The sequence below is a fragment of the Falco punctatus genome (assembly GCF_963210335.1).
Source record: "Falco punctatus genome assembly, chromosome: 3".
In the NCBI taxonomy this organism is placed as follows: Eukaryota; Metazoa; Chordata; class Aves; order Falconiformes; family Falconidae; genus Falco; species Falco punctatus.
Window position 1 is genome coordinate 107,604,207 of NC_137582.1, and position 27,830 is coordinate 107,632,036.

At 39.2% G+C, this 27,830-nt stretch overlaps 1 protein-coding gene across 1 annotated transcript in view; it reads left to right on the forward strand.

Moving 5' to 3' along the window:
* Positions 1–27,830, forward strand: part of CFAP74 (cilia and flagella associated protein 74) — a 97,704-nt gene that overhangs the window by 37,907 nt on the left and 31,967 nt on the right. The window contains exons 3-18 of the mRNA XM_080381294.1: positions 4,945–5,056; positions 5,849–5,939; positions 6,303–6,362; positions 8,205–8,303; positions 10,111–10,215; positions 11,417–11,590; positions 12,194–12,304; positions 14,150–14,252; positions 14,972–15,129; positions 17,092–17,302; positions 18,207–18,392; positions 19,465–19,638; positions 20,788–20,906; positions 24,077–24,143; positions 24,595–24,684; positions 26,578–26,751. Of these exons, the coding sequence (XP_080237420.1) occupies positions 4,945–5,056; positions 5,849–5,939; positions 6,303–6,362; positions 8,205–8,303; positions 10,111–10,215; positions 11,417–11,590; positions 12,194–12,304; positions 14,150–14,252; positions 14,972–15,129; positions 17,092–17,302; positions 18,207–18,392; positions 19,465–19,638; positions 20,788–20,906; positions 24,077–24,143; positions 24,595–24,684; positions 26,578–26,751 (2,034 nt within the window). The remainder of the gene's footprint in view (positions 1–4,944; positions 5,057–5,848; positions 5,940–6,302; positions 6,363–8,204; positions 8,304–10,110; positions 10,216–11,416; positions 11,591–12,193; positions 12,305–14,149; positions 14,253–14,971; positions 15,130–17,091; positions 17,303–18,206; positions 18,393–19,464; positions 19,639–20,787; positions 20,907–24,076; positions 24,144–24,594; positions 24,685–26,577; positions 26,752–27,830) is intronic.

A 27,830-nucleotide genomic window follows, 5' to 3' on the forward strand; every position in this document is an offset into this window, starting at 1 on the left:
GTTGCACTGCTTTACCTGATATTCTTAATGGACAATTTTCTTAACAGGATAGGTAGTTTTACTGCCAGAAAAGTAAAGATGTCATATTGTCACATAAAATTTTTAGAGGCAAAAAATGTACCACATAGATAATTAGTTTCACTGTCCCATGATTTGACTTAAAAGCTAGTGAAAGACTGTTGTGGCAACGTCTCCAAATGTCTCTAGATATATAAATTACACACATATGCCTATTTTTATAAATGAGGTTTCAGAATTTCAGTAGCAATCTCATGGTGGGAATATTTAGCTCATTTCAGAGGCTGTACTGTGCTTGCACTGTATGCATGTCCCGTGGCCCCAACACAAATGTGTCTGTATTTAGTAAAGATCAGTCTAACCACAACTTGTCTTCTCACCTAAAGCACTGGCTGAGAAATCCAGTTTTTACCTGTTTCCAAACGTTCTGAAGAACATGCAGTTCCTCCCTTAGTCTGCATAGATATTTTTTTTTTTAAATCAAGAAGTGCAGTGTGGCCAGACACTTTGCCCTCTTTTTCTTTTCTCCACGCAACAGATTTGGGATGAAATTCCCCACTTTGTCCCTGAGCCAGGGCTAGTTCCAGGACTGGAGATGATTGCCTTACTCCAGATGTGTTGCTCTCAATGGTGCACTCACAGCTGATGTCACCCTGGGTCCTTTCTTGATGGACTGCTCTGGTAGCAAACTCCCCTCTCGCTCTTTCTTACTACATCTGTAAGGGTGACTCACTGGTAAGAGGCTTATCAACATTGTGCCATTGTTTACAGTTGTTTGCTGTTGTTAAAGTTATCTGTATCATAGAATAGGGTCAGAGAAGTTGTTTTATGTAATCTGCTATGAACCACGCTGCAAAAATTAAGATTCCATTATTGGCATGTCTTCCTGCCTAAAAGCTAGAAAGCTCCGTATATGAGCTACTGTCACCTTGGAAACGTTCAGAAAAGAAATACCAACTGCCGGCAGAAGCACGGCATGTAGCCATATAGCAAACCAAACCGTCCAGTTCTACCAAGTTTCCAGTCTATCATGGGGTGGTACTAAGGTAACTCCATTGAAATGCCTCTAAATTTAACTTCACCTTAAGAAAACAGCAGGGTATTAGTTTATACATGCTTACTACATTACCCAGTTTCTCTGAGGTGTATCACTGGTGGTCAGGGCCTACGAAGTCTAGAAAAGTACCATCACCCAATGCCTTTTTGTGCATCTCCTGAAGCTTAAAGCTGGAATAGATTCACTTACTTTAATTTGGCAGGGCTAAGTTGTGGATCGGGAGGTAAGAACTTGCCTGGGGAGCTGTAACTTAGCATCTTCAGAGGAACTGCAGGTATCTTTTCTCTTCTTGCATCTATATGGGAGATAAAAATCTAGATTGCCTTTCCCTCATGTCAAATTAATCACCCGATGCAAAATCATGACCAGTGGCCAGGAAATCACGCAGTCAGGCGTAACTGGTAGTGAGCACTCTGAGCCGACTGGTGCTGATGGGAAGGGGGTTATTGTAAAACCTCAGTAACAAAACAGCTGGTATTTCTGTATTAAGTTGGATTAGCAATTTGAACTTTGTCCAGTTCAGAGTGAATATTATGTCAACATTTTCTACAAAATGACAATTCAATTCCTAATCATGTCTGAATGCTATGTCTCTGGCTGCAGCAGTGGTAATAATCCATTCTGGTTTACAGCAAAGACACAAATCAGCTATTCTTTTTTGACTCAGGTGTTGATTAGGGTTTTAGGAACCTTAGAGGTTAAACTCGTATTTATTTATTGCTAAAACTACGTTTGGTTTTTTTTGTTGTTGTTATGAAAATCATCCACACAGTTGTAAACTGGGACTAAATAAATATCCTGGATAAAAATATCACAAGAAACTGAAAATCAGTGACATTACCAGGTGTTCTTACAAGTGTTTTCTTGAGGGGAAAAAAATGTCCTTGGATCTTTTGCGTCCTGACTAAAGGAGTGTGAGAACTGGCAGGTTCAGAGTTAACAACAGTTATATCTATTCTAGATCTGCAGAGAGAGCTATACAGTTAATCACTGCATATTTTTAGCCTACATCTTGTAGCTTTAATCCTGCAAATGTCTGTATGTAATTTGTTTTATGTAATATGAATAGATGCCATAAAATCAAGATTCTACCATCTATAGAGCTCAGAATGTCCATATATTTCTAAAGAATGAGGACGTATAGCATAAGTGTAGGACAATTAATGGGCTGCTGTGAATAATATATACTCTATACTGTGGGTGCCAGTGGAAATAAATATTTAGATTAGCAGCGTGTGCTTACATGCATGGTATCAAAAAAACAGACCTTGCTTCTCATAGCAACTGTAAAAAATTACAGAAATACTGCTAACAATTGGGGAACATTTTCAATTAAATAAATCCGAGAATGCTTTCTGTCTCTGTGTATAGATCAGTGTGTATTTTGGTATGGAGCTCCGCTTAAAGAACGATGCCCCAATATTTTAATAACTGAATCCCTTGGAATCTTTGCATAGCTGAATTTCTCTAGCATGTCATTTAGGCCCAGCGCCAAGAATAAGGGGACAAGGATCTGCTTTTCTGTGAATGGAACTGCACTGTTCCTTAACTTTGTCAAGGCAATACCTGGAACAGAATAGAAAGGAAACCCAGTTAATTACCAGTTCAGAGCTAAAACCTGGCAACTGATCACATGGTAGCAAACACGCAGGTTCAGAAGATACCGCTGAAGAGCAGAGTATTCCAACGGAGACACATCCTCTGAATACAGACACATTAGCTTTACTGTGTCAATTACTGAAATACCATCTAAACACTTGCTCATCTAGTGATTCTGGGCATGCTTGTAACGACCATTATTTACCAGGAACCTCAAGACCTGCGGTTTCTGCTGAAGCTGGAGGAAGCATTCAGAACATGACGTTACAGATGGGCAGTGTGATCAGTACACAGGATTTTTTCTGTAATAACCTTTAATTAGTAACTAATGGTGAAATCCTATTGTCAGAATAGCACAGGCTTATTTCTGAAAAGCCATTTAAGACAGCTTCATGCTGGATTGAAACTGGATAATCTTCAATATTCTAAAATGTGCCTATTCCGACCTTCAAATCTACAGGACTTCTGCATGGCGGAACATCAGGTCAATTGACTAAAAAGATTTTTTTTCCATCATAATGCCACCAACTTGCTGAAAGTGTAGACGTGTGTGTAAAGTAAATAGTAAGCTGAAAGTTGGAAATTTCTGGGATTTCAGGTACCTGAAGCCAGCCGAGCTCAACGCCCAAGCGTGGCTGGAGAGGTGCCACGGCCCTGCAGCCACATGTGCGACACGGGGCAGTGAGGGGCACACGGCCATGCCACTCGTCCTTACATGTATCTTAGTGCACGTGCCAAAAGCTCCCCAAGATGTGACAGCCCTTGCCAATCACAGCCGGAAAGCCGTCGCGTTGCAGAGCAGTTCATCTTTTAACCTCTGCTACTAAAAATAAAAGAATCGTCGAGGCGGGAACAGACACAACGCGCCGCCCCGGCGCTCAGCTGTGCCACCCGCTGGCCGGGGCAGGCCCGCGGCCCCCCCCGCGCCGCCCCTCGGCCCGCCCTTGGCATTGCCAGCACGGCGGCGCTCGGCGCGCACCACTGCGCGGGCGGGGGGCCCCGCACGGTCGGCTGGGTGTGGTTTGCCGCGTTGCCGTGGCAGCGGAGCCAACGACCGCAGCCGCGCTGAGGCGGCGGTGAGGCGCGGGGCCCGGGGCGGCCTGCTCGGCCCTGCCCGCCGCCGCGCCAGCTGTGGGCCCCCGGGAGGACGTCTCGGCCCAGCGGCGGGCCGCGCGGGGCTTTCCGGGCTGCTCTGGGGCGGCGGGGCGCGGAGGGCCGCCGGGGCGGGGGGGGGCGGGGAGAGGCGCAGCCGCGGGCCCTGGGCGGGCTCCTGGCGGCTGGCGCGGGCCGCGGCCTGCAGGCGGTGAGGCGCTGCGGGGTGGCGGCCCGGTGGAAGGCCCTCGGGCCCTCTGCCGCCGGTAGGGCTCGGCCTGGTGTCCCCGGGGCGGTGCTGCGGGCGGCTGGAGCTGCGGGAAGCTTTGGGGCAGCTGGAGCTGGGGAAGCCTTTGGGGCGGCTGGAGCTGGGGAAGCCTTTGGGGCGGCTGTGGGCTCGTCTTGTGTTTGTGTGACTTCCCAGTGCCGCCAACATCCCTAAGTCAGTCGCAGCCCATTGTGGAAATTCTGGCTTGGTTTTAAGGTGGTTCTTATGATTTGGTTGGTCTGCACCATACTTACATGAAGTATTTTCTCTGTTCCTTACCTGGAGAAAATAGATAACTCTCTTCTAGTTTATGTTTCTGAGTTCCTGAGAAGGATTGATAAATGCACCCAAAGCTGAGCCACCACCCTCACTAATACTCATCATGTGTACAACTCTCTGTATGAGTAAGATCTTGTTGAGATGCTCAGGCATGTGGTGATAACTCATTCCAGATGACATATAGAATTTACTGAATTCTAATTAATGGTGTCAGCATTTGAGATGAGAACTGTTTACTTAACATTCGGTAACTGCATAGGACACAAAAGCAAGTAGTGTTTGTTGGAGTTGTTCCCTAATCATCCTGAGTAAAGTGATTGCCTAAGTAGATAAAATACATTCACAAGGTTTGTTTAATTATTGAACTGATTGCTATTAAAAAAAAACAATGGTAGTGGCCTTTCTTTTCTAGAAGACATTTATTAAAGTTGATACTCAAAGTGTTTGACTAGTACAAAGGTGTGTGATTGTATCCAGTTATTTCACAAGCATTAAGTATTTACTGAATGCTATTAATTAATCTCAAGATATAGTCACCACTATTGCAAGTTCTTGGAGATTTTATATATATATATATATATATATATATATATATATATATATGTAAATCCTATGCTCTTCTCTTTCTTAGCCTGGTCATTTTGAAAGAACTATCAGTATGGAAGATAATGAGATCAATTATACTAAGGAAGAAGAGCAAAAATATCTTCCACCATTTCTGGAAGAAAACGAAGAGGAAGCTGGTCAGTTCTCTGATGTGGAAGAACACTGGGAGGGTGAAAATTGTGTATTGTTTGGATAACTCACAAAAACCTAACATTAATGTGTCTTCTAACATAGTAGATGGGAACAGTACGGTTCTAGGGTTGAATGACATTCCAAGTAAATGCAATGATTCCAGTAGGTATTCTCTAGCATTATGCTACACAGCTGTAACTAACCCAAATCAAACTCATCTTTTCTGTAGCAGTAAATTCTCTACTTTTTACCTCTGTAAGGCATTTTGGTTCAGATTTATTGATGGTAAAAATCTAATACGTATCTACCACTTTACAGATTATCGTGGTGTAGTGCTGAATATTGATCTTTACGTTAAAAAGAGTTCTTGGGTTGCTCTTTTCTCGTTGTAATTTTCTTGATTACAAGAATTCTTATAAAAAATTTTGATCTTCACAGTACAGTAGGATAAGGTAATGTCAGATAAACATACTAGGCTGTTGGCCAAAACCTGTCAATAATTAGCCTCCCCCCTGCCCCTCCCTGTTTTTGTTTGGGTTTTTTTCCACCTGCATTGGATTGTTGGTGACACTTCCATAGTGAAGGCAGAGGGTATTTTCCTGTTTGGGTTTGCAGGTGTACCATAGTAGTCCTGTGTGTCTTGTTATACAATTTTTTTTTTTTAATATACACTGAAGTAATGCTATAAAATGTTGTCTCTGATTGTCCATGTTTTGACTTGATAGGAAGTATACCTAGAGCTTTGAGTTTTAGAGTTTTAAATCTCTTTATTAAACTGTTGTTTTAATATCTGTTAGAATACCAGCTTGAAGAAGAGTTGGCTTGTGGTGTCAAAATGGGAAATGAGGACACTGCTGAACGAGCTGGAGACAAACCTGATTCTAGCATGTAAATCACTTCTTACCAGTCCTAACAGTAATTTTCTTGATAGTAATTTCCTTTAAACATTTTCAAGAGAAGGTTTGGTTAATTCAACTATGCATTCTTTTGTCAAATTAGTCATAGGCAATATAGACGTCTACAAAAAATTAATTGGTTGCTACTGTTAAAACAATGAGCTGGGTAAGATAAAGACAGACTGAACACTTTCTAATCTGAAGCCATTGTAGGTGTGCACATGTAACACAATGATTGCACCACGTTAATGTGGGTGATTTGGCTCTTCTCAAACCAATTTACACTTCTTCTAAAACTCAGTCAACTCTTTGTAATAATATGTAGTGTTGTGTTTCTATCCCTCTGTACTTGTAGAACATCAGGAGCAGTTGGAAAAAGAGAAGCTTGTCTGCCAAAGAATACCAGTGTTGGATTGTAAGTTTTTTCACGTGTACAGGGTTTCATACCACTGTGTAAAGTGGTATGGTGATAGACCAGATATTGGTATGATGGTAGATTTGTACTCATTGATTTTACAAGTAGGTGGTACAGTGGACTTACTCCTGAAGAAGTAAGTTTACATGTAACAGAGGTCATGCCTGGAAAGGAATTTAGTGGTCTGAATGTGGCCTTAAGTAGCTATTGCTCTCGTCAAAGATCAATGCATGGTTTGGCTTACTTTGAGGAGGCTGTTAATCTCTGCCCTGGAATGACCTGGTGCAGGGTTATAAGGCACGATGAAAAGCTCAAATAACATCTATTAACATATGTATGTGGGAGGTTGCATTGCACATATACCTACCACCAATACGTGCTGGCAGTGTTACCATTATCAACAGATAAACTCAAAATACACCAAAATGATTTAGAAAAACAAACAAAACCCCCCAGACCTTCAGACCTTTTCTTGCTATGTGTTTAAGCAGACCAAAATGATAAGAGAGATTAGCACATCAACAAACTGGTCTGCTGTATATAATATGTTTTAAACTAGTATGGAATGTTCCCTTTAAAGTTTTAGACTGTTGTTCAGGAAAAATTGAATTTGCAAACCCGAGGTATAATCAACCACAGGCATTTCAGAACAAAGACCCATAATTCATGCATTAAATGTTGGTGTAAATGTTCAACATCAGATATGCATGTCTAAAAATCTTGGCTTAAATGCATGTGTGTGTAAACTTCTGTACAGATTATGTTAGTTTGTTTCCTTATTTATACTGGTCATATCTGTAACAGTTCTGCTAGACTAAGAACAAAACTGAAACAACCCACAAATGCATAAGTGGATGATGTACAAACTTCACATAATTTCTCATTATGGTTTCATTGTTAATTGTGTTTAAATTCAAAGGAAAAGCTTGGAACACTATGTGGACTACATTAATAAAACTCAGGCTATGAAGTATACAGATAAAGCTTGTGTATTAACCTTACAGAGGAACCTAAAAGAGCTCAGTGACATGGTCAAAGAAAAGGAACTTGTGGCCCAAAAAGCCAGGTTTAGTATTTAAGCGAACATGATCCGATGGCCTAAGTCATCATCAAATACTGGGATACTGTATCTGTAACAAATACTACAGTTTATAGAATTCTTTTTTTGAAAGTTATGTGATGGCAACACTTTTTTAATAGAATATTTTCATTATATCCCCAAACTCTTGTAAAGAATTAAGGATCGAGGATAAGAATTAATTACATACTTGAAAAAATTAAATGCAGTAATGAATGTTAAAGAAGAGATGTTTGGTCTGGGAGAACTAGATGCTAATTCCTTTCAATGATGTCTGCACAATCATGATAGTTCAATAGTCAGTTGGAAAGATCAAATGGAAAATTAATTGGAAACATTTTCTTAACTGTGATGGATATGGTACATTAGAGTCGGTGGAGTTGCTCACATAACTCAAGAGAAGCACCTTCTATGAGTGTTTTGATGTGCTAAGGTCACAAAGATGTTCCTTAGCAGCAACTGTTTCTGAAGAAAGCTAATGTACAAAGATGCTGTTTATGCTGTTGTCATTTTTGATGCCTGAACTATGGATGATGTCAGAATACACTTGTCACATTTTCCTGGATCTTTGGAGAAAATGTTTGAAATTAACCAGGGCTTCTGAAGAACCTCATAGTGAGATCTTAAAAGAAAAAGTGAGATGGTGGTGGGGAACTGGGAGAGCTGAAGGAATCCTAGCTGTGACTCTTGCCCACAAAAGGAAAAATTTCTTCAGAAAGAGTGAAGAACTTGCAAAATATAAATAATCTGTTTGTTTCTTGCAGAGATGATCTGAGTACCTGTCAACGGCGGATCAAGGTGCTAGCAGAGCAGCTGGATTATTTAGACTTTGAAATAGAGAGAGAGGAGGAGGCTGGCAATGTGTAGGTAGAGAGTTTCTGGATGCCAAAGATTACAGGCATCCACTGTGTTTATCTGTGTGTAATTAATGAGATAAACTTTCTTGGTTTCATCTCTCCATATTGTTGAACAGTTGATAGAATTCTTAAGCACATATGTTAAAGACATTAACAGACCAGTGATGAAACCCGTTGTCATGCTCAGGTTAAGCTGTAACTGCATTAGCTTGGAAGGCTGTTCTGGTACAAGGCTGCTGCACTTTCAGCTGTTGAGCAGAGCAATGCTTTCACTCCCCTGTCGCTGAAGGCATGTGGCTAATACTGCAGTCACTTTCCGGCTGAATGTATTTCCAACAATAATTCCTCCTTTTGAAATAGACTAATGGTGGATTGGCTTGGGAATCATTGACCTCTATGCTTTCTGGTCTAGGGGTAATATTCTGTTAGGTAAATCAGTGCAGAAAGAGGTGGAAACTTAAGAATGGACAGGAAAGATATTTTAAAATATAACAGCAACAGGTTATTTTATCAGCCTAGCCCATTACTGTCAATTATGTTTATCAGGGTCTCAATCACTTCTGTTCAGTATGATGAACCAACCCAATGTGCTATGACAGTTTTAGAGGTCATGAGTTTGCTTCTGTTAACTGTTACAATCAGGATTTTTTCATATATATATATGTATGTATGTATATATATGCCATTTCTTTTTTTGTTTATTTTATATTGTGAAATGCATGAATGCCTTTCAGGAGTAGTTCTGCATCCAGGAGCTGTTCTGTAACGCTTCTGCTATAAAGTGGGAGGCAATTTACTGTACTCTTCACATTTGGTTTAAATAGAAAGAAGTGGGTGGGTTGTGTACCAGGAACCAGTGTATTGTGAACAAACTTTGCAGCTGCATTTTATGATCTGTGTTAATCTTCAAGTTAGTGTGTTGATGAATGGTGCAATGATAAAGGTAGGTTAACTGCCAAAATGGAATATCTGCTTAAACAAAAATGATGAGTTGAATGCTAATGAGACCCCTATGATGGGTGCTAGTACTCCCTGTTCAGGATCTCAGACAGTTTTAGTAACAAAACCCAACAAAGACAGAAAAGCTCTGTGGAAGTTTTTGTGCTTATCAATTCTTGCAATCTATTATATTTAACAAGTTAATAATAGAATAAGAAACTTGATAAATGTCTGGTTTATGAAGCTCAGAGGTAATGTATTTTAGCAGTAATGAAAATACTAGCTGACATTAACATTACTGATGCCCAATACAAAAATTCTGAAGTAAGAGTAGTAGGTTCAGGTAGAAGATCCATTTCCAATTTTCATTTTGGGGAAGGGAGTCTGTGTTGAATATAGTCAGTTCGTGGTTGATTCTGCATACTTTCTGTTAGTCTTCCTGGGTAGAGAAGACCAAGGAAAATAACTGTCTGGCAATGCTGCCATTGTAGACGAAGTATATGGAATATTGTAATGCTGTTTTAAAAGCAAAATCAGTCTAGGTTCGCTTAAACTAATTTTTATCAGTAATACTACTTTTATCAGCTTGAGAAATGAACAGTCTCATTAAACTTTACCGGTCAATGGCTTTGGTTGAAACTTAGAGGAGTATTTCAGTGTGTAATAGTTTAAAGAAAGCTGTGCCTTTGAATGAAGAATGGATACTGAGAAGGCTAAATAAGAGAGTGCATAAATTAGTGGAGTTCTAAAACATAAATCTCAGCCTCAAACCTACTTTTTATCACTGCTGATCTTGGAGGTGGGGGTCAGATTATATTTTTTAACCTTTATTAGTTCCAGTTTCTTCCTGATTGTTTCTTTTTAATGTTAACAGTGAAGCCTTGTCCCGCCTTCAGGCACTGCGCAATCAATTGTGCGCTGAACTGGAGGAAGAGGAGGATTTTGAGTTGAAAGTTGCTGTGACACTACAAGAAAACATGTAAGTGAGGGAATGAGAAACAGTCTGATGGGAATCAATCTTTATTGTGTTCTTCATATACTGTTTAATGGATTCAAAAGTTAATCACTACGGAAGTTGCTTGTAAATACTGAACTACATCGTTTGAGGTCATGTGAGGTTGACTGCAAAGCAGCGGATCTCAAGAGCAACTTTTAGCCTGAACAGTTCATTGCTTAGGAAACTGCTTGCTTGTGGCTCAGTCCTTGAGTTAGTTTTGCACACATAAATGAAGTTTTAGTTTTAGTTGAGTTGTCCAGAATTTGTGGACCTAAACAGGTCTTATTTTAAATGGGAAATAAGCTGGATGAAAGTAAATCTGTCTGTGACATTGATCTCTGAATGAGCATAAATGCTTCTAATATATGCTTCTTAGTGGTTTTTTTTTTAGGGCATAAAGAAAAAGATTTAAATTGAGAATGGAGACATTGTAGTGGTATTTTTATGCTAGGCTAGTATTGCTGTTTGTAATTGATTGTTCACACATACTAAATTACTTATATAAGACAGAATAAAACTGTTTTGTGGAAGGCAATGGGAGCGTGTGTTTATATTTTAGCACCAGAGGTACAACTACTAATGCCACTGCATCAAAGGAAGAACACAAGCATGAGCTTATGGATGTGGTTAACCACTTGGTTAACCAGGATACAGAGTGTTCTGCTGCAGTGTTGTATAATAGCTTATAAAGGCTTGACTCATTTATTGTGTGATTAGCAATAACTATTAATCGGTTCAAACGTATCCCTATCATATCGAAATTCCTTCAACAAAGCATAGAAGAATAAAAGCTATGGCCTGTCCCTGAAGTTATTTACTGTTGAAGAAAAAGCTATTTTTCTAATTTTTCTTGTTGTCTTATTTTTTCTGGGTGAATGTAAATTTGAGAAAGAGAGCCTTGAGCTTTAATTTGTTTTTACTTTTTTGCTTACTGATATTTTTGATGTCTTTAAAATGAGATATGCTGTTAGATATGAGCCTTAGTCTGAAAGGTACAATACCTGTGTCAGTGACAAGGTATGATTTACAATATAATTTAAAGAAATAAATTAAAACATGGATATATTTTCGATTTTATCTTTTATTTTATTTATTTTATGTAGAGCCTTAGCTACCCGATAGTCTCAAGTAAGTGAAAGAATGTCAGTATTTCAGTGAAAGCAGCTCATGCTTTGTTTTAAAGGCTTGAGATGTGGCAGATAGAAACTGAGCAGGGAAAATATGAAATCCTCCATGAACAACTTAAAAAAGATGAGGAGGAGCTAGAGATGCAATACCAAGAACGAGCAAAGGTGCGGATTTGGAAGGAAGAAATAGCAGCACTGCAAGCAGAAGAAAATCGGCGGGCTAGAGCAAAGTAAGCATCTATAAGCCTCTGCTTCCTTTCTCCAAATTACTTTTAGCCAGCTCACTATTTCAGGTGTTGAGAAGATGAGCTAATTTAAATAATATCCAAAAATAGTGATATTGTGTTTCTTAGCTGCATGTTGCTTCAGAAGCATGAGGAAACATAACTAAAGTAAAAATTGCCCACAGTCTTGCAGTTCTGCAGGCAAAGATTTCTGATCTATGAAAATAAACTTGCTAAACACAAAAACTGTGAATGCTTTTTGTCTAAGGAAATGAAGTTGCTGGATCAGACTAACTGCATGTGTCTGCATTGTTGTTGGCCACCAGCACCTTCTGAACCTATGGTGAGGTTCATCGAGATTTCTTGGAGAGAAAGCGAACACTAGTTTAGAAATTTGTCTAAAATGTCTAAAAAAATTTTTCTACATATAAAACCACTTGGTTTTGTGAAAACAGGAGGGGAGGGGGAGGGGGGGAAGTTGGCGGAGATTAGTCTCCTTGTTTCAGCACATATTAATAATCTCCCCACCCCCACCCTTAGATGTCATTGTGTTGGAATTAAGGTTTCCTTAGTCCTGCTGCAATTGTTGGTTTGCTTGTGTTTTTGTAGAAAAGAAGAGGAAGCCCAGAAAAAATATCAAGAAAGGCATAAAAAAATACTTGAAGATGCCAAAAGGAACCATGAAAAAGCAGTCCGTTTCCTCAGAGAAAGCATAGCAAGGTTATTGTTTATTCTGTTATTGTATACATTCTCTGGTGTGCAATAGTTTATCCTTCAGTCTTTGAAATATAGTCATTTCTCTGCTAGGTGTGTCTTCCGTTACACTTGGAAATCTTCTGCCATGAAGCATTCACTTAGTGGCAGTGAAGCAATCAAATTTTGCATGGCACAAAAGGACTTGGAAAGCTGACGATCCACTTACTGCACTAGTGTAGTCTTCAGGGTCCCTGTAGCTGAAGGTGTCCCTTTTTGATGAGATGCAGAGGGGTCTGACTGCTTGCAGGCATTAATAACGATTTGAAACATTTCATATATATTTATGTCATTAACTGAACTGTTTCTGAAGTAGTATAACTAAATTCCAGGTTTCAAACCTGCTCTCTGCTGTTGTATATTCCCTCTGAAATGTGGTAAAAAAGCTTTCTTGCAGCCTGGTGAAATTGGTTGATAGGCCATTTCTTTGTGCTCCTGTTCTTTTCTGGTTGATGGTTGTTGTGGTTTAACCTCAGCCGGCAGCCAAGCACCACGCAGCTGCTCGCTCACTCCCCCTCACCCAGAGGGACAGGGGGAGAATAAGAAAGGAACGTAAAGCTCGAGGGTTGAGATAGGAACAATTTAATAGGTAAAGCAAAAGCTGCACACACAAGCAAAGCAAAAGAAGGAATTCATTCCCCACTCCCCACGGGCAAGGGGGTGTTCAGCCATTCCCAGGGCAGCAGGGCTCCATCACGTGTACCAGTTACTCAGGAAGACGAATGCCATAATGCCTGATGTCCCCCCTGTCCTCCTTCTTCCCCCAGTTTATATATTCAGCATGACACCATATGGTATGGAATAGCCCTTTGGCTAGTTCGGGTCACCTGTCCTGGCTGTGTCCCCCCCCCATGTCCTGTCCTGTGCCTCTCCAGCCCTCTCGCTGGCAGGGCCCATGAAACTGAAAAGTCCTTGACTTAGTATAAGCATTACCCAGCAACAACTAAAAACATCAGTGTGCTACCAGCATTGTTCTCATACCACATCCAAAAGGCAGCACTGCACCAGCTACTAAGAAGAAAATTAACTCTACCCCAGCTGAACCCAGGACAATGGTAAATTAAATGTTCTCTTCATGGGTTTATGTTTATATAATTACTGCGCTGTTGAATTATTTTGCTACTAAAGAAACTGTGAAGCTTTGTTACTTACTTTTACTTGTATGCTAGCACTTCATTGAAAAAGGTCATGTAAATAATTGTACTGTTTCTGTGATGGTTTATTTTTCATTAGATGGCATGTGAGACTTAATAATTGAAAACAAACAACCAAATAGAAACAAACCATTTTTTTTTTCCCTGGGTAATGTATCAAATATGTTGATCTTACTAGGTTTTTTTCTAGTTTACCTGGAATACTCTCAGGCTTGATTCATGCCCACATATTTCTAGCTTTTGGAGTTCCTAGGGTTTATTTTTAACGTGGATACAAGTGGTTGGCTCATATAAAGTTCGCTATGTAATTGTTTAGATAATGGTTATATGAGCAACACCTGAATTCTTACTTTATTTTAGCAACTAGACATATGTCATAATGTGGAACACATTCTTCATATTCAAAATTTAAAAAAAAAAAAAAAAAAGTTGTTGAGCAAACTAGTTGAAAGCCTGTTGGCACTTGCAACTTGAGCGGTACCGTATATAGAAGAGTCTTCCAACTGTTACGCTGTACCCACACCCAGTATCATAGTAAACACAGAGGCTTACAGGAAGAATGTTTGGTGACATCGACAATTACTACTTGTCAGGTTAAACATTCTAATACTAAAAGCTTTCCAGGATATGAGCCTGAAAGATTTTACTTTGCTTACAGAATTCATGAAAAAAATGCAAAGGAAGAAGTGAAAACTCAGGAGCATATGGAGAGAAGGATACAAGCTGTGCTTTCCCTGAAAAACAGCCTAACTTCCAACAGGGTACTGCTGCTGTGGCTTGCATAGGGAGTGAAGGAACTGGCTTGTTAGACTGCTAGGTTTTAATGCAAGTAATTTGAGTTTTTGTTGCAGAATTGCGTGATGCTGTCAGATCACTGACCAAATCCCTTGAAACTGGGGAGAATTTAACTATAGGAGTAATGGTGCTAGATTTGTATGGGCAGATTTTGACACTTCTACTTAGAGAGCTGATTCTGTCAACAATCTAGCTGTTCTGGTAGGGTGACTCTTCAAAATAATGCAAACTACAAGTTCTCTGAAACCCAGCCAGAAGCATTTCTAGTTATTTGAATCCCAGTGCAACTATGCTTCATACAGAAGAAAACCAGTTACTTAAGAATTTAAATAATGTAAACTAAGAATTTCTGAGCTGTGCTACTTTGCTTTTCTACTTATGTTCTGTAAAATCTGAAGGAATTACATTTATTTAATACTGGTTTGTTTAGAACTGTATCTTTCCACATTGCTTCATGGAGTAGCATTTCAGAGGCAGGCTAGGAGCGTAAAGAAGTAGCCCTAACCTAGGCAGAGCTTTCTGCATCTCAGCACACCATGAGTACCGTGTGTATTAAAGACAGGAAGTTCTACTTCAGGGAAATCTACCATGAATTCATACTTAGATAAGGAGACCAACACTAGATTCTGGTTTATATTCTTTAATACATGAATCAAATACTAAACTGGTTTGTGTGGCTTCATAGGAAAAACTCCAAACTCTTCAGGCTTTGAAGAAAGCAATGGCCTTTGAGGCAAAGAGGCAGGAGATGGAAATGAGGGAAGCTGTCCTAGCAGAAGGAGGCAATGTTGCCAAGGAAATTTTCCTCCATAAACGACAGCTAGAGCATGAAAAAGAGAAACAGTAAGTATTCCTATCTATCTCAAACTCTCAGCTGCCTACTGATGCTCATGCAGGAATATATTTGAGCTCTTAATCAGATTCTGAAAACATAAGATTTACGATGCTGTCTCAAGGGAGTGAACTCATGCTTATACTCTGGATGTGTGATATTTGTATAGTCTGTTCTAAGCGACTTGAACTTCTAGCTTAGGTGTGTTATTCAGAGAACCAAAGTTAGGAGCCCATGTTCTATCAGTAGTGCAAAGAAGATAAACTGCTTCAGGAGGGGAATTCAGTGAATCTAAACTGGATGCCCGAAGTAACTGTACTTCTGCATTTCCTGAACGCTGTCCCTACAGAAACTGAATAGCTTTCATAGGCTTTTAGAGACAGTCTCTGGAAGATTGCACTGCAGTAGAAGCAAGGTAGTCTTCATGCTTTTTCTGATTGAAAGTACTCGTCTGCCTGTGTAACAAAGTTGATGGGAATGTGCCTGTACGTCATCTGCTCTGGTAAAAAGCATAATTATTGTTTTTAACCACTCATGAAGATGAATTTGAGCTAAGATACCAAACAGAGGATGGCTGAGATATGCATTTCTGCATGCTGGCTTTGCTACAAGGGCAGTAAACTGTAGCAAATGTTAGAGGTTTAATAAAGGTCCAGTAAGTCCTAAGTTTTGATTAAATAAAGCTTCAGTTTTGACAGCTGCGTAACACCACCTCTGCTATCCCTAAATATGTTCTAAAAAGCATATTAATAAAATAATCGTATGAGTTTGTAGAGATCTGCTGGAAATACCCAACTCTTAAGTTTAATCCTTTTCACCTTGCTTTCTGCCTTTCACTGTTTCCCTTTGCAGGCCAAGGGAGATCACAGGTTGTTAGTCTTAACGTTAGCTGTGTCGTGTTCCTCATAGCAGTTCTCTTCTAATTTCAGCTACTATCCTCCTAATCTGCTGAGGAACTGCTTAGTTATTTCTCCCAGGGCTCTGCCATTCTCCTCTCCTGTGAAGGGATGTTCTCAGTTTTCTCCGAGTAGATTTCAGCCTGAACATACATTTCTGAATTATCTGCAAAAGAAAATAATTCTTTAGTCATTAAAACCATTATGCCATTAATTTGTATATCACCTACAAAAAGATTTGTAAAGCCAAGAACTGATAGGAAGAGTGGATGGCTTTTTACTTAAGGCAGTTAGCACTGGGAGTCAGTATACTGCTCCTATGTCTTTGTATCCGTGATTTAACTTCCTTGTACTGCGATTTTGCAAAAATACATTACAAATAGGATGCCATTTATCTGCTGCAATGGGACATTATGAGGCTACATTCAGACATTAAAGTGCTTCAGTAGCTAGTAGCCTGTATTTAAATGAGAGGTGATATTTTCTTTGCTCCTGTTTAGAATCAGTAATTATTTATATGGATTACTTGAAGAGGTGAAGGTCTATATTAAAACTGATCATTAGTGTGGGTAATATTTGTTGCAGAAAATTGTGTACTAAACTGCTGGTATTAAAACTGAGATTAAATTATCTACTGTCACTTTTGTCATGCTACGCAGTGTGTCATGGAATTTGTAGTTGTACATAGCTTTGAATTCATATCTTCCAAGTTCAGTATTTATGTCCTTATCTTAAAACATTCTTCCTTCCTTTATTAAATCCACTGGATTTCAGATAGGCAGTTTTCTTTAAATAGCTGACAAGGTTAGGAAAAGTATTTAAACCCTTCGTTTTTCAGTAGCGGTGACTGCTATGGTTTGTCAACTCCTCAACTTGTAAAACACTGTAATTGAGTATATTTAGTCTGCAAAAATGTATAAATAGCCTCTAAATCACCTGTTGTCTTCGCACAAATTACCAATGCACCCAATTTAAAGACTTGCTCTTTAGCTTAGAGGCTCAAAAGAAACTGGACTGCAGTGAATATTATTAATATAATAATTCATAGTTGGTTTAATATTTCTTACAACATTACAGAGCTTTTAGAAAACGGCAAAAGTCAAGAAAAATTGAGATTGTTTCTCGAATTTTGCAAGAAGAAGCTTCTATTTGCAAGCAGAAAAGAAGTCAGTCCTGTACTAAGGCAATTAAGGGTAGTGGTAAACTTGAGGATTCTTCACTGTGGAGAACGCAAACGTGGCGATATATCGAGAAGACCTGCAAACACTCAGCTGGAGCAGTATCACAGGTAAACAAAGGCCTAAGAATTACCTGTCTTTAGGTGTACTTTTTGTCAGAGGTGCAGGTCAGTGAATTCTCTTGTCTCTGAATAGCAGAGCCTACAACCAAACACCGGATAGTACAGAACAAGTGGGTGGTCATTTCTCCCCTAGATCTCTTAATGACCGTTAGTCTCCCTTGTCTTGCTTGTTGATGCTTATATGAATAAAGACACTGTCTTGCTTGGTGTGGGGAGGTTTGTAAGAAGACATGAATTTTCAGACACATGAATCGCAAGAGGCATCAAAAGCCATGCAGAGTACCATCACTTCCTATTTAATTACCTTCATCCCTGAGTAAGGATTCAGATGAGTTTGTGAGCACACGAGAAATATTTCAACTGTATTACAAAGGAGACCAGGGACATAAGCGGTCTGGATAGTTCCGTTGGTTTTTATCTTCGCAGTATTCCAGGGAGTACTGGCTTGGAAAATGAAGGTGAATGGAGGTGAAATGATGGAATTTAATTCCCTGATGAAACTAGTGGCCTCATGCAATCTTTAGGTATTTAAAAGAAAAGAGGTGGGGAGGGAGGTGTTGGTAGAAATAGTCATACTACAACGAAACAACAAAGCCCTTGGTTATCACGTGATATACAAAACATTCAAAAACTGCAGTCAGTGTTCTCATGCCTGGGGACTGGTTTCTAGCCTCCTACAGTGTACAGTTAACAGCGTACAGATGCTTTTAACGTAAGATTTTGTTTGTATTCGGTGTTTTAAGAAAGGATTGACCTAAGTTGTCATCCTTGGCCTCTGAGCTTTATACACCTGTCATTTTTGTGTTAAAAGAGCTCATAAACTGTTAACTGTTGAAGTAACTGTCCTTTAGTAATTTTTAACTGTATCTTCAAAACTTACGGTCTTTCACAGAAGTCATGGCACTCTCCACTAGCTTGTTCCTCAGCGGGTGAGAGAACTGCTTCTGTAGGAGAGAATTCTGAAGAAATACCCCATGACGTGCTCTGTGAAAGTGATGACGATGAGAAAGAGAGGGACAAAACCCTACTAGAACCTGAGTTCCCAGGACTTTGGGATCAGGAATGTGACTTGCACAAGGTAAAAGTTGTGATATCTCGTACTAGAAATAATAACAGGCAAAGAAAAGCATACCTTCTAGCAAAGTAGTAGTATTCTATACTCTAAACAGAAGTAAATAATATACTTAATACTCTTATAAAGTGGAGTATAATATAAAATAATATAAAATACTCTTATACAGTGGAACTGTGAAGTTAAAATCCTAAATGTGATTCAAAGGTATACTTGCATGTACTGCTTTTTCTGAGATGTAGAAGACATTTAAGAGCAGACTTTGTAATCAATCAAAAAGAAATAATGTCAGTACATACTTTCATGGAAGAAGTGCTGGACCATAACTGAAATGATAACCACAGAATCACTTAGGTTGGGAAAGATCTTTGAGATCATCAAGTCTAACCGTTACCCCAGCACTGCCAAGCCCACCGCTTAACCATGTCCCTGAGCATCACATCTACGCATTTTGTTTTAACAACTCCAGGGATGGTGATTCTGCCACCTCCCTGGGCAGCCTGTGCCAGTGCTTTACCACCCTTTCAGTTGAAAAAAAATTTGCTAATACCCGATCTAACCCTCCCCTGGTGCAACTTGAGGCTGTTTCCTATTGTCCTGTCACTTGTTATCTGGGGGAAGAGACTGACCCCCAGGTAGTTGTAGAGAGCAATAACGCCCCCCCTGTGTCTCCTCTTCTCCAGGCTAAGCAACCCCAGTTCTCTCGGCCGCTTCTCATAGGACTTATGCTCCAGAACCTTCACCAGCTTAGCTGCCATGTTGCAGTGAAGTTAGCTGATTTTTTCTGAATGAGTATTTGTTTAAGAAGTTGAGGGAGAAAAAAATCCTTTAAGCGCACAAGATCTAATGCTGCCTTTAAAAACACTATGTCATAGTGTTGGATGATAAGCTACAGAACAGACAGCTGAGAGTAAAATTCTTCATATGGAAGCTGGGAGGCTGAATTTGATCTGGAGAGAAACAGATAAAGGCTGGCCAGATCCTAAAAGATTCCATTCTGCAGACTTTTCTACTTGGAGCTACAGATTCTGTGATCACACTTACAGTCATGGTGTTTTTTATCGATGTTCCTTATTAGATATCCAAAGAAGAAATGGTTCCAAAGCAGCTGGCTACAAGTGTAGTGAAAGAAGAACTTTTTGACAAAAAAAGGGAGAAATTCCAAACTGGAGTTTTTCACAAGCAAATAGTGTCTGGTCGTGAACGTAAGGGATGTACTTTCTATAGTAAACCAAGCTGCATTCATTTTAAGGTTAGTGACCGTTCTGTGTAGGATCTATAAAGATGATGTATGTGTCTACTGTATGTACATAGCAATGTCTTGATCAAAAGTCTGTTGCATGGGAAGGAAAAGAAAATATAATACTTCTTGTCTTTGATAGGTCTTTAGTCAAACGTGAGACAGTATTTGCCTTTTTATCTAGCAATCTCTTTAAGTTACAATCAGGTTAAATAAACTACTTAGTTTCACTACTTAGTTCTAAATTATAAAATACTTCCTTTACTTAGGGGAATTTAAATACTGCCAGAAAGATGAGCAAATAATGAAACAGCTTGTTACGCTGTGTTCTGTTGTTGTTTGGTTGGGTTTTTTTTAAGCGCAGCCTAACTGTTACTTAGGTATTGTTTGTATATACAATATGACTATAAAAAAATGCCCTTGAAGTCATGACTATGACCCAGTCAAGATTTCAGTTTGCAAGCGACCATCATATCGTACTGGTCATGAGGAAAGTGAGCGGCAGTATATCTGTATTTTAATTAACAAGTGTACTGTGAGAAAGTATAACACTCTGCCTAGTCCTCTGTACTTGAAAAGGTTGCTAGTATGGCACATCAGACAAACCTTTTGTGTCAGAGAAACGTGCTGCCAGGCAGCCCACAAGACTCATCTACGTGTTAGTGGATGTGCCCAGCTGTACAGCTTTCCTGGCGTTCTGGTTTGATGAGGTTTGATGAGCTGGGAACCTGTGCCTTGCACAGAAACAGCAGACCTCTGTCAGAAGACGGTGACACCCAGCTCTGTGTTTCAGAAATCTGTGTTGCCTTTGCTACACACAGTCTTAAATTGTTAACTTGGTTAGTCCACACATGTGACTTGACATCTTTGACGTTCACTGCAAGAAAAGACAGAGCAGCTTGGTGTGTTAGCTGCGCACCAACGCAAGTAATGTGCCCCAGCCATGAAGCGTGAGTTCCTGGCTATGTAGGCTATGTGTTTTACAAGGGTTTGTTTGGAGCCAGGCAGGGCTTGATGGGTTTAGATAATACTTTGCACACAGGCCAAGGACCCCAATAGGGACTGTGGGCACAGCTGTGGTGAAAGCAGTTGGTTTTGTCATGATGTGTGTAAACGCTACTTCCTGTAACTCACACCACCTGATATGTTTGGTGTTCCAAGGATTTTGATGTTGGTCAAATCTACAAAAAGAAGATAGCTTTGATAAACGCATCCTACAGTGTTAATTCCTGCAGACTAGTGGGAATCAGTGAATGGCTTAAGGACTTCATCAGTATTCAGTAAGTAAAATTAACTGTAGACTAGTTGCTTTTTTTACCTTTGTACCACAGCAGATGTAAGCAAATTCTGTATCATATTAAATAATTTCAGTAGACACATCTAAATTACTAGATTCCATTCTTGTGTGACGAGGAAAGAAACTGTGTCTCCAAGCTGAGGAGCAAGAGGCTTACTAAGCCTCAGCTGCATGTCGTTGGTTTCTGTAGTGGTGATAAGAAGGGACCAGCCCCTAATCTGTGGAAAGCAATAGAGACCTGTGGCAGCTACCAGCCCTGAACAAGTAGAAAGCTTTTTTCAAAAATGTCAGAACATTTTAAAAAGGACCTCTTCATTGGTACAAAGAAGTAAAAGAGGACCCAAGCTTCTTTCTAGGCCACCACAAGGGCCTTTAAACCCAGGCAAACCTCTCACCAGCTGCCATCCTTCGGTGCATGATTCACAGAATTTCTAGATGACTGCTGAAGTTTGTGTGTAAGGAAGCTGATGAAATCAAGGAAGCAGTCTGTGGGCAAAGAGCACTTAAGTTCAAATCCTGTGGTCTTGGGAAAGAACATTCATATAATCCTGCTGACAGGTTATATAACGAAGTACTCCATCCAGTTGGGAGAGGTTGCAAATTGATCTCAGTTTAACTGTATAAATGATTTTATTTGGCTGTTAGTAAATAAATAAAAGGAAATATCCACAAAATATTGCTTTCTAAGAATAATTCAGGCACTAGCTTTCTCTGGAGATACTCCAAGTCTTCAACAATGTAAAGTATTACTTTCCACAACTTGTCTTTACCTGAAAAGTGAGTCAAGAAAATAAAATATTTACTTGGAACTCTGTGAAATGAAAAGAAAGAAAGATTTTAGTCTAGCCTAAAAATGAAAAACTGCCAGAGCTCTTGTTTGTGTGTAAGTGAACCTTATTGACAAATAGGAGACACCAGAGTGAATTAATTTGGCTTACATAAAAAGTTAACTTTACATAAAGACTTCAATTCTTATCGCTGACTGACCTGAAGAAACCAATTCTGTTTAATTATATCCCGGTGAAATAAATAAGTTGTATTACCTCAGTAACTGATTTCATACTCCAGGGATCATTTTCCAGCTCACTACCCACTGCCACTTTGTAGTGCTAGATTGCACTTGGAATTTCCAGCTTGCTCGATGAGAAAAATTACAGTGTATAGTTAAGCTGTTGCCTGCCCTCTTGGTCCCTGTTAAGAGTACACTGGGATGTGAAGATGCTACAGTTCTTGACTGAAGGGAATCACTGGAGAGCTGTAAGGTCTGAATCCAGCTGCTGTAGGAGATCTTGGTAGAGATGGTTAGCACTTCAGTCACAGGCTGATGGAGGTGCGTAATTGACCACAATACAGCAGAGCACTTAAGCTTTTAAACTTGCTCTGGTCCTTGGCCGAGTATGAATGTAGTTTTTTTCTCCTTTTGAAATCAGGTATGTCGGTTTAATTTGGACTGACTTACAATAAATTTAATTTCTATTACAAAGCCTGAAGCTAACTAATCTTCTGACAAAATGAGAGGGGTTTCAGGCTCTCAAAGACCGATTTATTAGGTGATTTTTTTCTCATTTAGTGTGTTGGACAATTCAATATTTTAAATCTGCACCTTGGATTTGTGACCAAAAATGAAAGAACTCTTTCTGGAAGGCCTAGGTCTTTCCTTGATATAATTGCCTTTCAAAGTACTCTCCAAAGACAAATGAAACTCTACGTATTGTGAATAGAAAGAGTCAATGATTCTTCAATGTCTGAGGGATGAATTCATGTTTTTTCAAGTAAATTGGACATCCATACATTTGTCAGATAGATAGATAGATAGCAAAAATAACATATAGATCTTATTAACCTTTGTCATATTATTAATAATTTGAAGAGCACAGATCAGATTTGCAGACACTGTCCTTACACTGTATAATGATTATCTTTTCTCGGGTAGAACCATACATAAATTGTTTGTCACAAAACAGTTTTACCAAGCTTTTTGAAAATGCTCAGTACATCTAAGCTGCCATGGTATCAGTTGTCCTCTGCATCATTTGCACAGGTAGTTGTAGACTTACTACTTGAGAACTGTTTAGTGACAGATGTTACATTTGCTAATAAAAGACTATATTCTAATGGTTAAAATGAGCATTATTACATCCTCATGCAATGAGGATCTATTCTTAGCATAGTGGTTCTCTGTGTGTTTGTGTGTTTGGCAGCCTGTGCTCTAAATCATAAATATTTTATCAAGGTAACGTTTGAAATAAAGGAGCTATTCCTTAGAGTCTTTCTCAGGGGAAACTGCTAGTGACCTGTTCTGAAGGTCACTATACAGATGCTTATTTCCCTGTTCACATTTTAAGCTCCTGAACTCTGAACAGCGTTTCCCCTTTCTGTTTAAAAATGTTTCATCTTGCTTTTGTTTTGGTTTTCATTTTGTTTTGCTAAAATTGTTTCAGTGTTTCACTTTGATCAGGTATACCCACGGCTAACAACTTTTTATCTATTTTGTCTTATCTTCCTTTCTGTTTCCGTCAGGCAGAACAGGTCTCCAGTCATGCCTTGATAATTTCATTTAGAGTGCAGCTGTGAGATTTTTTGTCTTCTGATGGGCATTTTGCTTGCATCACAGAGACCGTGAAATGAGGCATTGAAATGAGTGACAGTTTCTATTCAAGATAATTTTGATACAGTTTGCAGCGAGCAGCACATTCTCTAATTGTTTGCAGCTACCTTCTGGGTTTTTTTCCCCACTTAATTTCCTGTTTGGACAGGGGAGATGTTACAGAGCAACGCTCAATGGGTGACAGGAGAAGCTTCCTCGCTGTTTGAATAGGCGATTGGGCCACCCTGTTCTTGGTGATATTACCAAGCCTCAGCTTCACCTGTTTGCCTGCAGGCTCTTTGTCTGTAGCACGAAGGCAGTAAGTCTTGCCTTTTAAAAGCACTTGTAAGGCTTTCTGAGTAAAGCCTCGATAAAGAGTCAGCCTTTGTAGTCTTACAATTGCAGCAGGGTTCTATAGCTTTTCATTAATCTGTCGCTCATTCTCACTTTTCCAAGTAATTATCCAAGTGGGGGGGGAAAAATAGATCTGCTATTGTTACCAGAGTAGGAGCTGGATGTTTCATACATAGCTTTAATTTGGAGTTTTATGTTAATTATCTCCACAGTTTTGACCCACCCGGCAAAATGTCTGCTGGAATGTCCTGTGAATTGGTGGTAACATTTAAGCCAATGGTAAGTGTACCAGAGTGCTAAGTTACACAATTATGAGAATCCTAATATAATCCAGCAGTCTGATTAAAAGCATCATTAATTTAATTTCTTAACTGTTAACAAGGAAACGACATTCCTAGGCAAGGCAGTGTTGTAATGAACGACTGCGTGCATGTTCCAGCTCTGTTAAATTGTCGTAAGGCATATTCTGAGCACACGTTTTAGAATGCCTGCCACTAAGTATTCTTGGACTATGTTTTGAAACATGCTCCAAACAAAAAGATCTATAATACCGCCTAGCTAAACTTAGCCAGGCAGTTACCAAAACTATTTTAAAGCAGAAATGTAGAATCTGTAGAGATAGGTATGTTACTCAGAATGAGTGAAAATATTTTTCACCAGGCTACACAGGCTGAATCATTCAGGATTACTTGGTTGGGTTGGTTGGTTTTTTTTTGTTGTTGTTTTCCAGATAAATGAAACCCTGGAAGGAGAAGTCATGTTTATGGCACAGACAGGTTCTTTTTCTGTTCCACTGAAATGTACACCCAAGAGATGCATTGTAAGTGACTTCAAGTATGTTCAGAGTCAGTATAACAACAGTAATAGAAAATGTGTGATAGCATAAACATAATTGAAAATATTTAGCAAGAAATATTTAAATTTCTTTCTTTTTCATTTTCTAAATGGAGAGTTTCTTTCCAGAAAATGATTCGTTCCTTAGCTTCCCAGATTACAGTGAGCCTTATACAAAATTACCTTAATGGGTTTACTTAACCGTGAACTGTAGCTTTAACTTCAGGTTGGGGTTGACTGCAGTAGTTCTGTTCAGAAGTGGATGACATGGTGTTACACTGGGAAGAGAAACGCTGGCTGGAAATGAACTATCTTTTTTTCATTGGAATTTTTGGAAATTCCATCCCAGACCTGCAGTAGTTGATTCTATAGTTTTCTATGTAGACAAAAACCACATAATATCTTTCTATCTTTTCTGGCATTTGTCAAAAGCATGTATCATTTCCTTTCAGCATCTCAAAATCTTTTGAGAAGTCTATACTGAATTTTAGGTGAAGAAGATAATATGTTTACTCTTAAGAGTTGGAAATACAGCCTGCACTAACTGTTTTTAGATACCCTAACTTCCTATGAGCTAATTTGAATAAAGTATTTGATAAAAGCAACAGCTTTGTTTTTAAATTACTTCCTTCACAGCTAAGAGTAGCTTTATAGGCCAAAAGAAACTATAGATGAGTATATACAATGCTAGAGGGAAAAGATTATGCAAGGAGACACCCAGTATCAGAATAAGACTAGAAATACAAAATCTGGGGCATGCTGGGAGCATACGTAATAATAACAAATAATTTTTAAAAGGTGTTTAGACATATGAGTGTCTTCCTGGAATTTGTGATTGTTAGATTTTAGTAAATTGAATGAATAGGATTGCATGTAAAGTTTCTTTACCGGACAACATGTTGAAAATTTTGTGCACAGGGAAATGAATCAAGAACAATCTGTTACACAGAAAATAGAAGAGGGGAAGTAACTGAAAGTTAGTGCGCTATAATTATTATATTAGCATTCTTGTAAGATATTTAAGGATGTGCTTCATTTTAAGCACTTGTGATATCATTCTAGCTTCCTACAGCAATATGTGATATCTTAAATCTGAGTATGTGTATAGGACTCTGTTGGTTTCCAGTTAGAAGATCCTGAAGATGAGTCTGCACAATGCAGCTGCAAGCCAGCACGTTTAGCTTTGGTCAGAGGAGGAGTTTTCTTCATCTAGAGAGTTCATACCAGCGTGGGGCACTGATTACACCCAGGAACTCCTGTTCTTTATGCCCTGAAAGTGGGAAGAGTTCAGCTGTAAGCAGGATACTAACAAGCAACCAAGTTGCCTTTGTCTTTTTGATGCTTGAACTTGAATAACAAGCCTTTTGTTATCAAAATCATTAAAAATTCTTTATGAAGCAGCGTATTACTTCATAAACTCCTTGTAAACCACGATAGCTCAAAGAAACAAGGCAGGATGTGTTACAAACTGATACATAGTCACTATATGATGTTAAATGCTGCTTGCTTCTCAGCTTGATGCTAGGAAAACCGTTTTTCTGTAATACAAGAATATCAGTGCTGAATTGGTACATAAATATTACCTGTTTCCAGAGTAACGACCTAAAGGCTTATGCAAGCTGTTACTATGAGCAGAATTTAGCCTGGTTTTCCCCTTGCGGACTGCGATGGAAGGGGCTCAGTTTAACATGACATTGTTTTAATGAGTTGGCTGCTGCAAGAAGGCAGAAGGATACCCGCAGTTCATGTCATTATTTGATACGGTCTTTGAAATGATAATAAGAAATGCAAAGTCTTATTCTTGAAAAGGTGGATGCTCATTTAATTGACATTACTGACTATCTAGGACAGTAGTAAATAATGGTTTATCTTCTTACAGCTGGCACTAGATAAAGAGCTCATTGACTTCGGCAGCCATGTGGTGGGAGAGACAATTTCACGGACCATCAACCTGACAAACAGTGGAGCTTTGGGAACAAGATTCAAAGTTCAGATGTCAGCAGGTGACAGTAGTACATGCAGAGCAACAGAAAAATCTTCTCCTGGAAGAATGGTAGGTTCAAAAGGATTTCCCTAAATCAACAGAAACATTCTGCTTTGCAAAGTGTGGTAGAATCATAGCTCAGGTTGGAGTGGGCTTTGGAAGATCATCTGCTCCAACCTTTAGTAGTTTGTTTATGTTTGAGCTGGCCTGTCTTGATACAATCTGTTAGATCCCCAACTATCAGAAGAGAAATTTAAATTTAAGTAATTTAAAATTATTTAGGGGGTAGGGGGGAAACTAACAGTGATAATTTTTTGTAACATTTCAGTCATTTATGTAATGATTTCTATCTTCTCCACATCCATGAAAATTAGGAAAAAATACTTTGGTTAAGAGGAGATTCTGGCAGAGTCACTTAAAGTCCCAACTCCTGGACTTAAGAGAAATGCTAACAGTTGCAAAACTAGCAATGGAGTAATGACAAATGGGAGCACTAGCCTGTGATTTTCCCTTGCTGCCCAAAGGACAGTCACAGTTACTGACAGCTGTTGTTAGAAGGGAAGGAGCTGTCGTCGTTTGACTAATAATCCCATTGAGGGCTGTTGCCTGAAAACAACAATAATAAATAGTGTGAAAAAAATTGAAGAGGATCTCTCCAATCAATAGTGGAATGAATGCAAATGATTCTAATACTGTGTCCTGTGGAATGTCCTGGGTGGGAATGAAGCAGAGACTGGAGAAATGTACCAAGACTCAGACACTTGGTGCAGAGCTGACAAAATGTGTGGTGTTAGACCTGATGGTTGCTCCTACAGCATGCCAGTTTCAAAGCTGACAGAAAACGGAGGAATCCTAACAGTTGTACTCCTCCATGTAGCAGATAGTTTTAAGTGAAAGACACAAGAAAGCATGCATACAATTGTCTTTGCATGTCAGCACTGTGGGCCGGATTTTTGAGTAGTCGGAACAACTTAACTCTGAAGATGTGCTAAATAAGTTGTAGAGTTCATTCTTAAAGTGGGGAAACTTTCAGATTTTAAAAAAACCCAAGCAAACAAAAAAAACCCCAACAGCAATGAACCGCTCACTGTGGTAGGAGCTTGTGTTTTGTAATTCCTGTGTTGATGAATATCACTATCATAAATGTT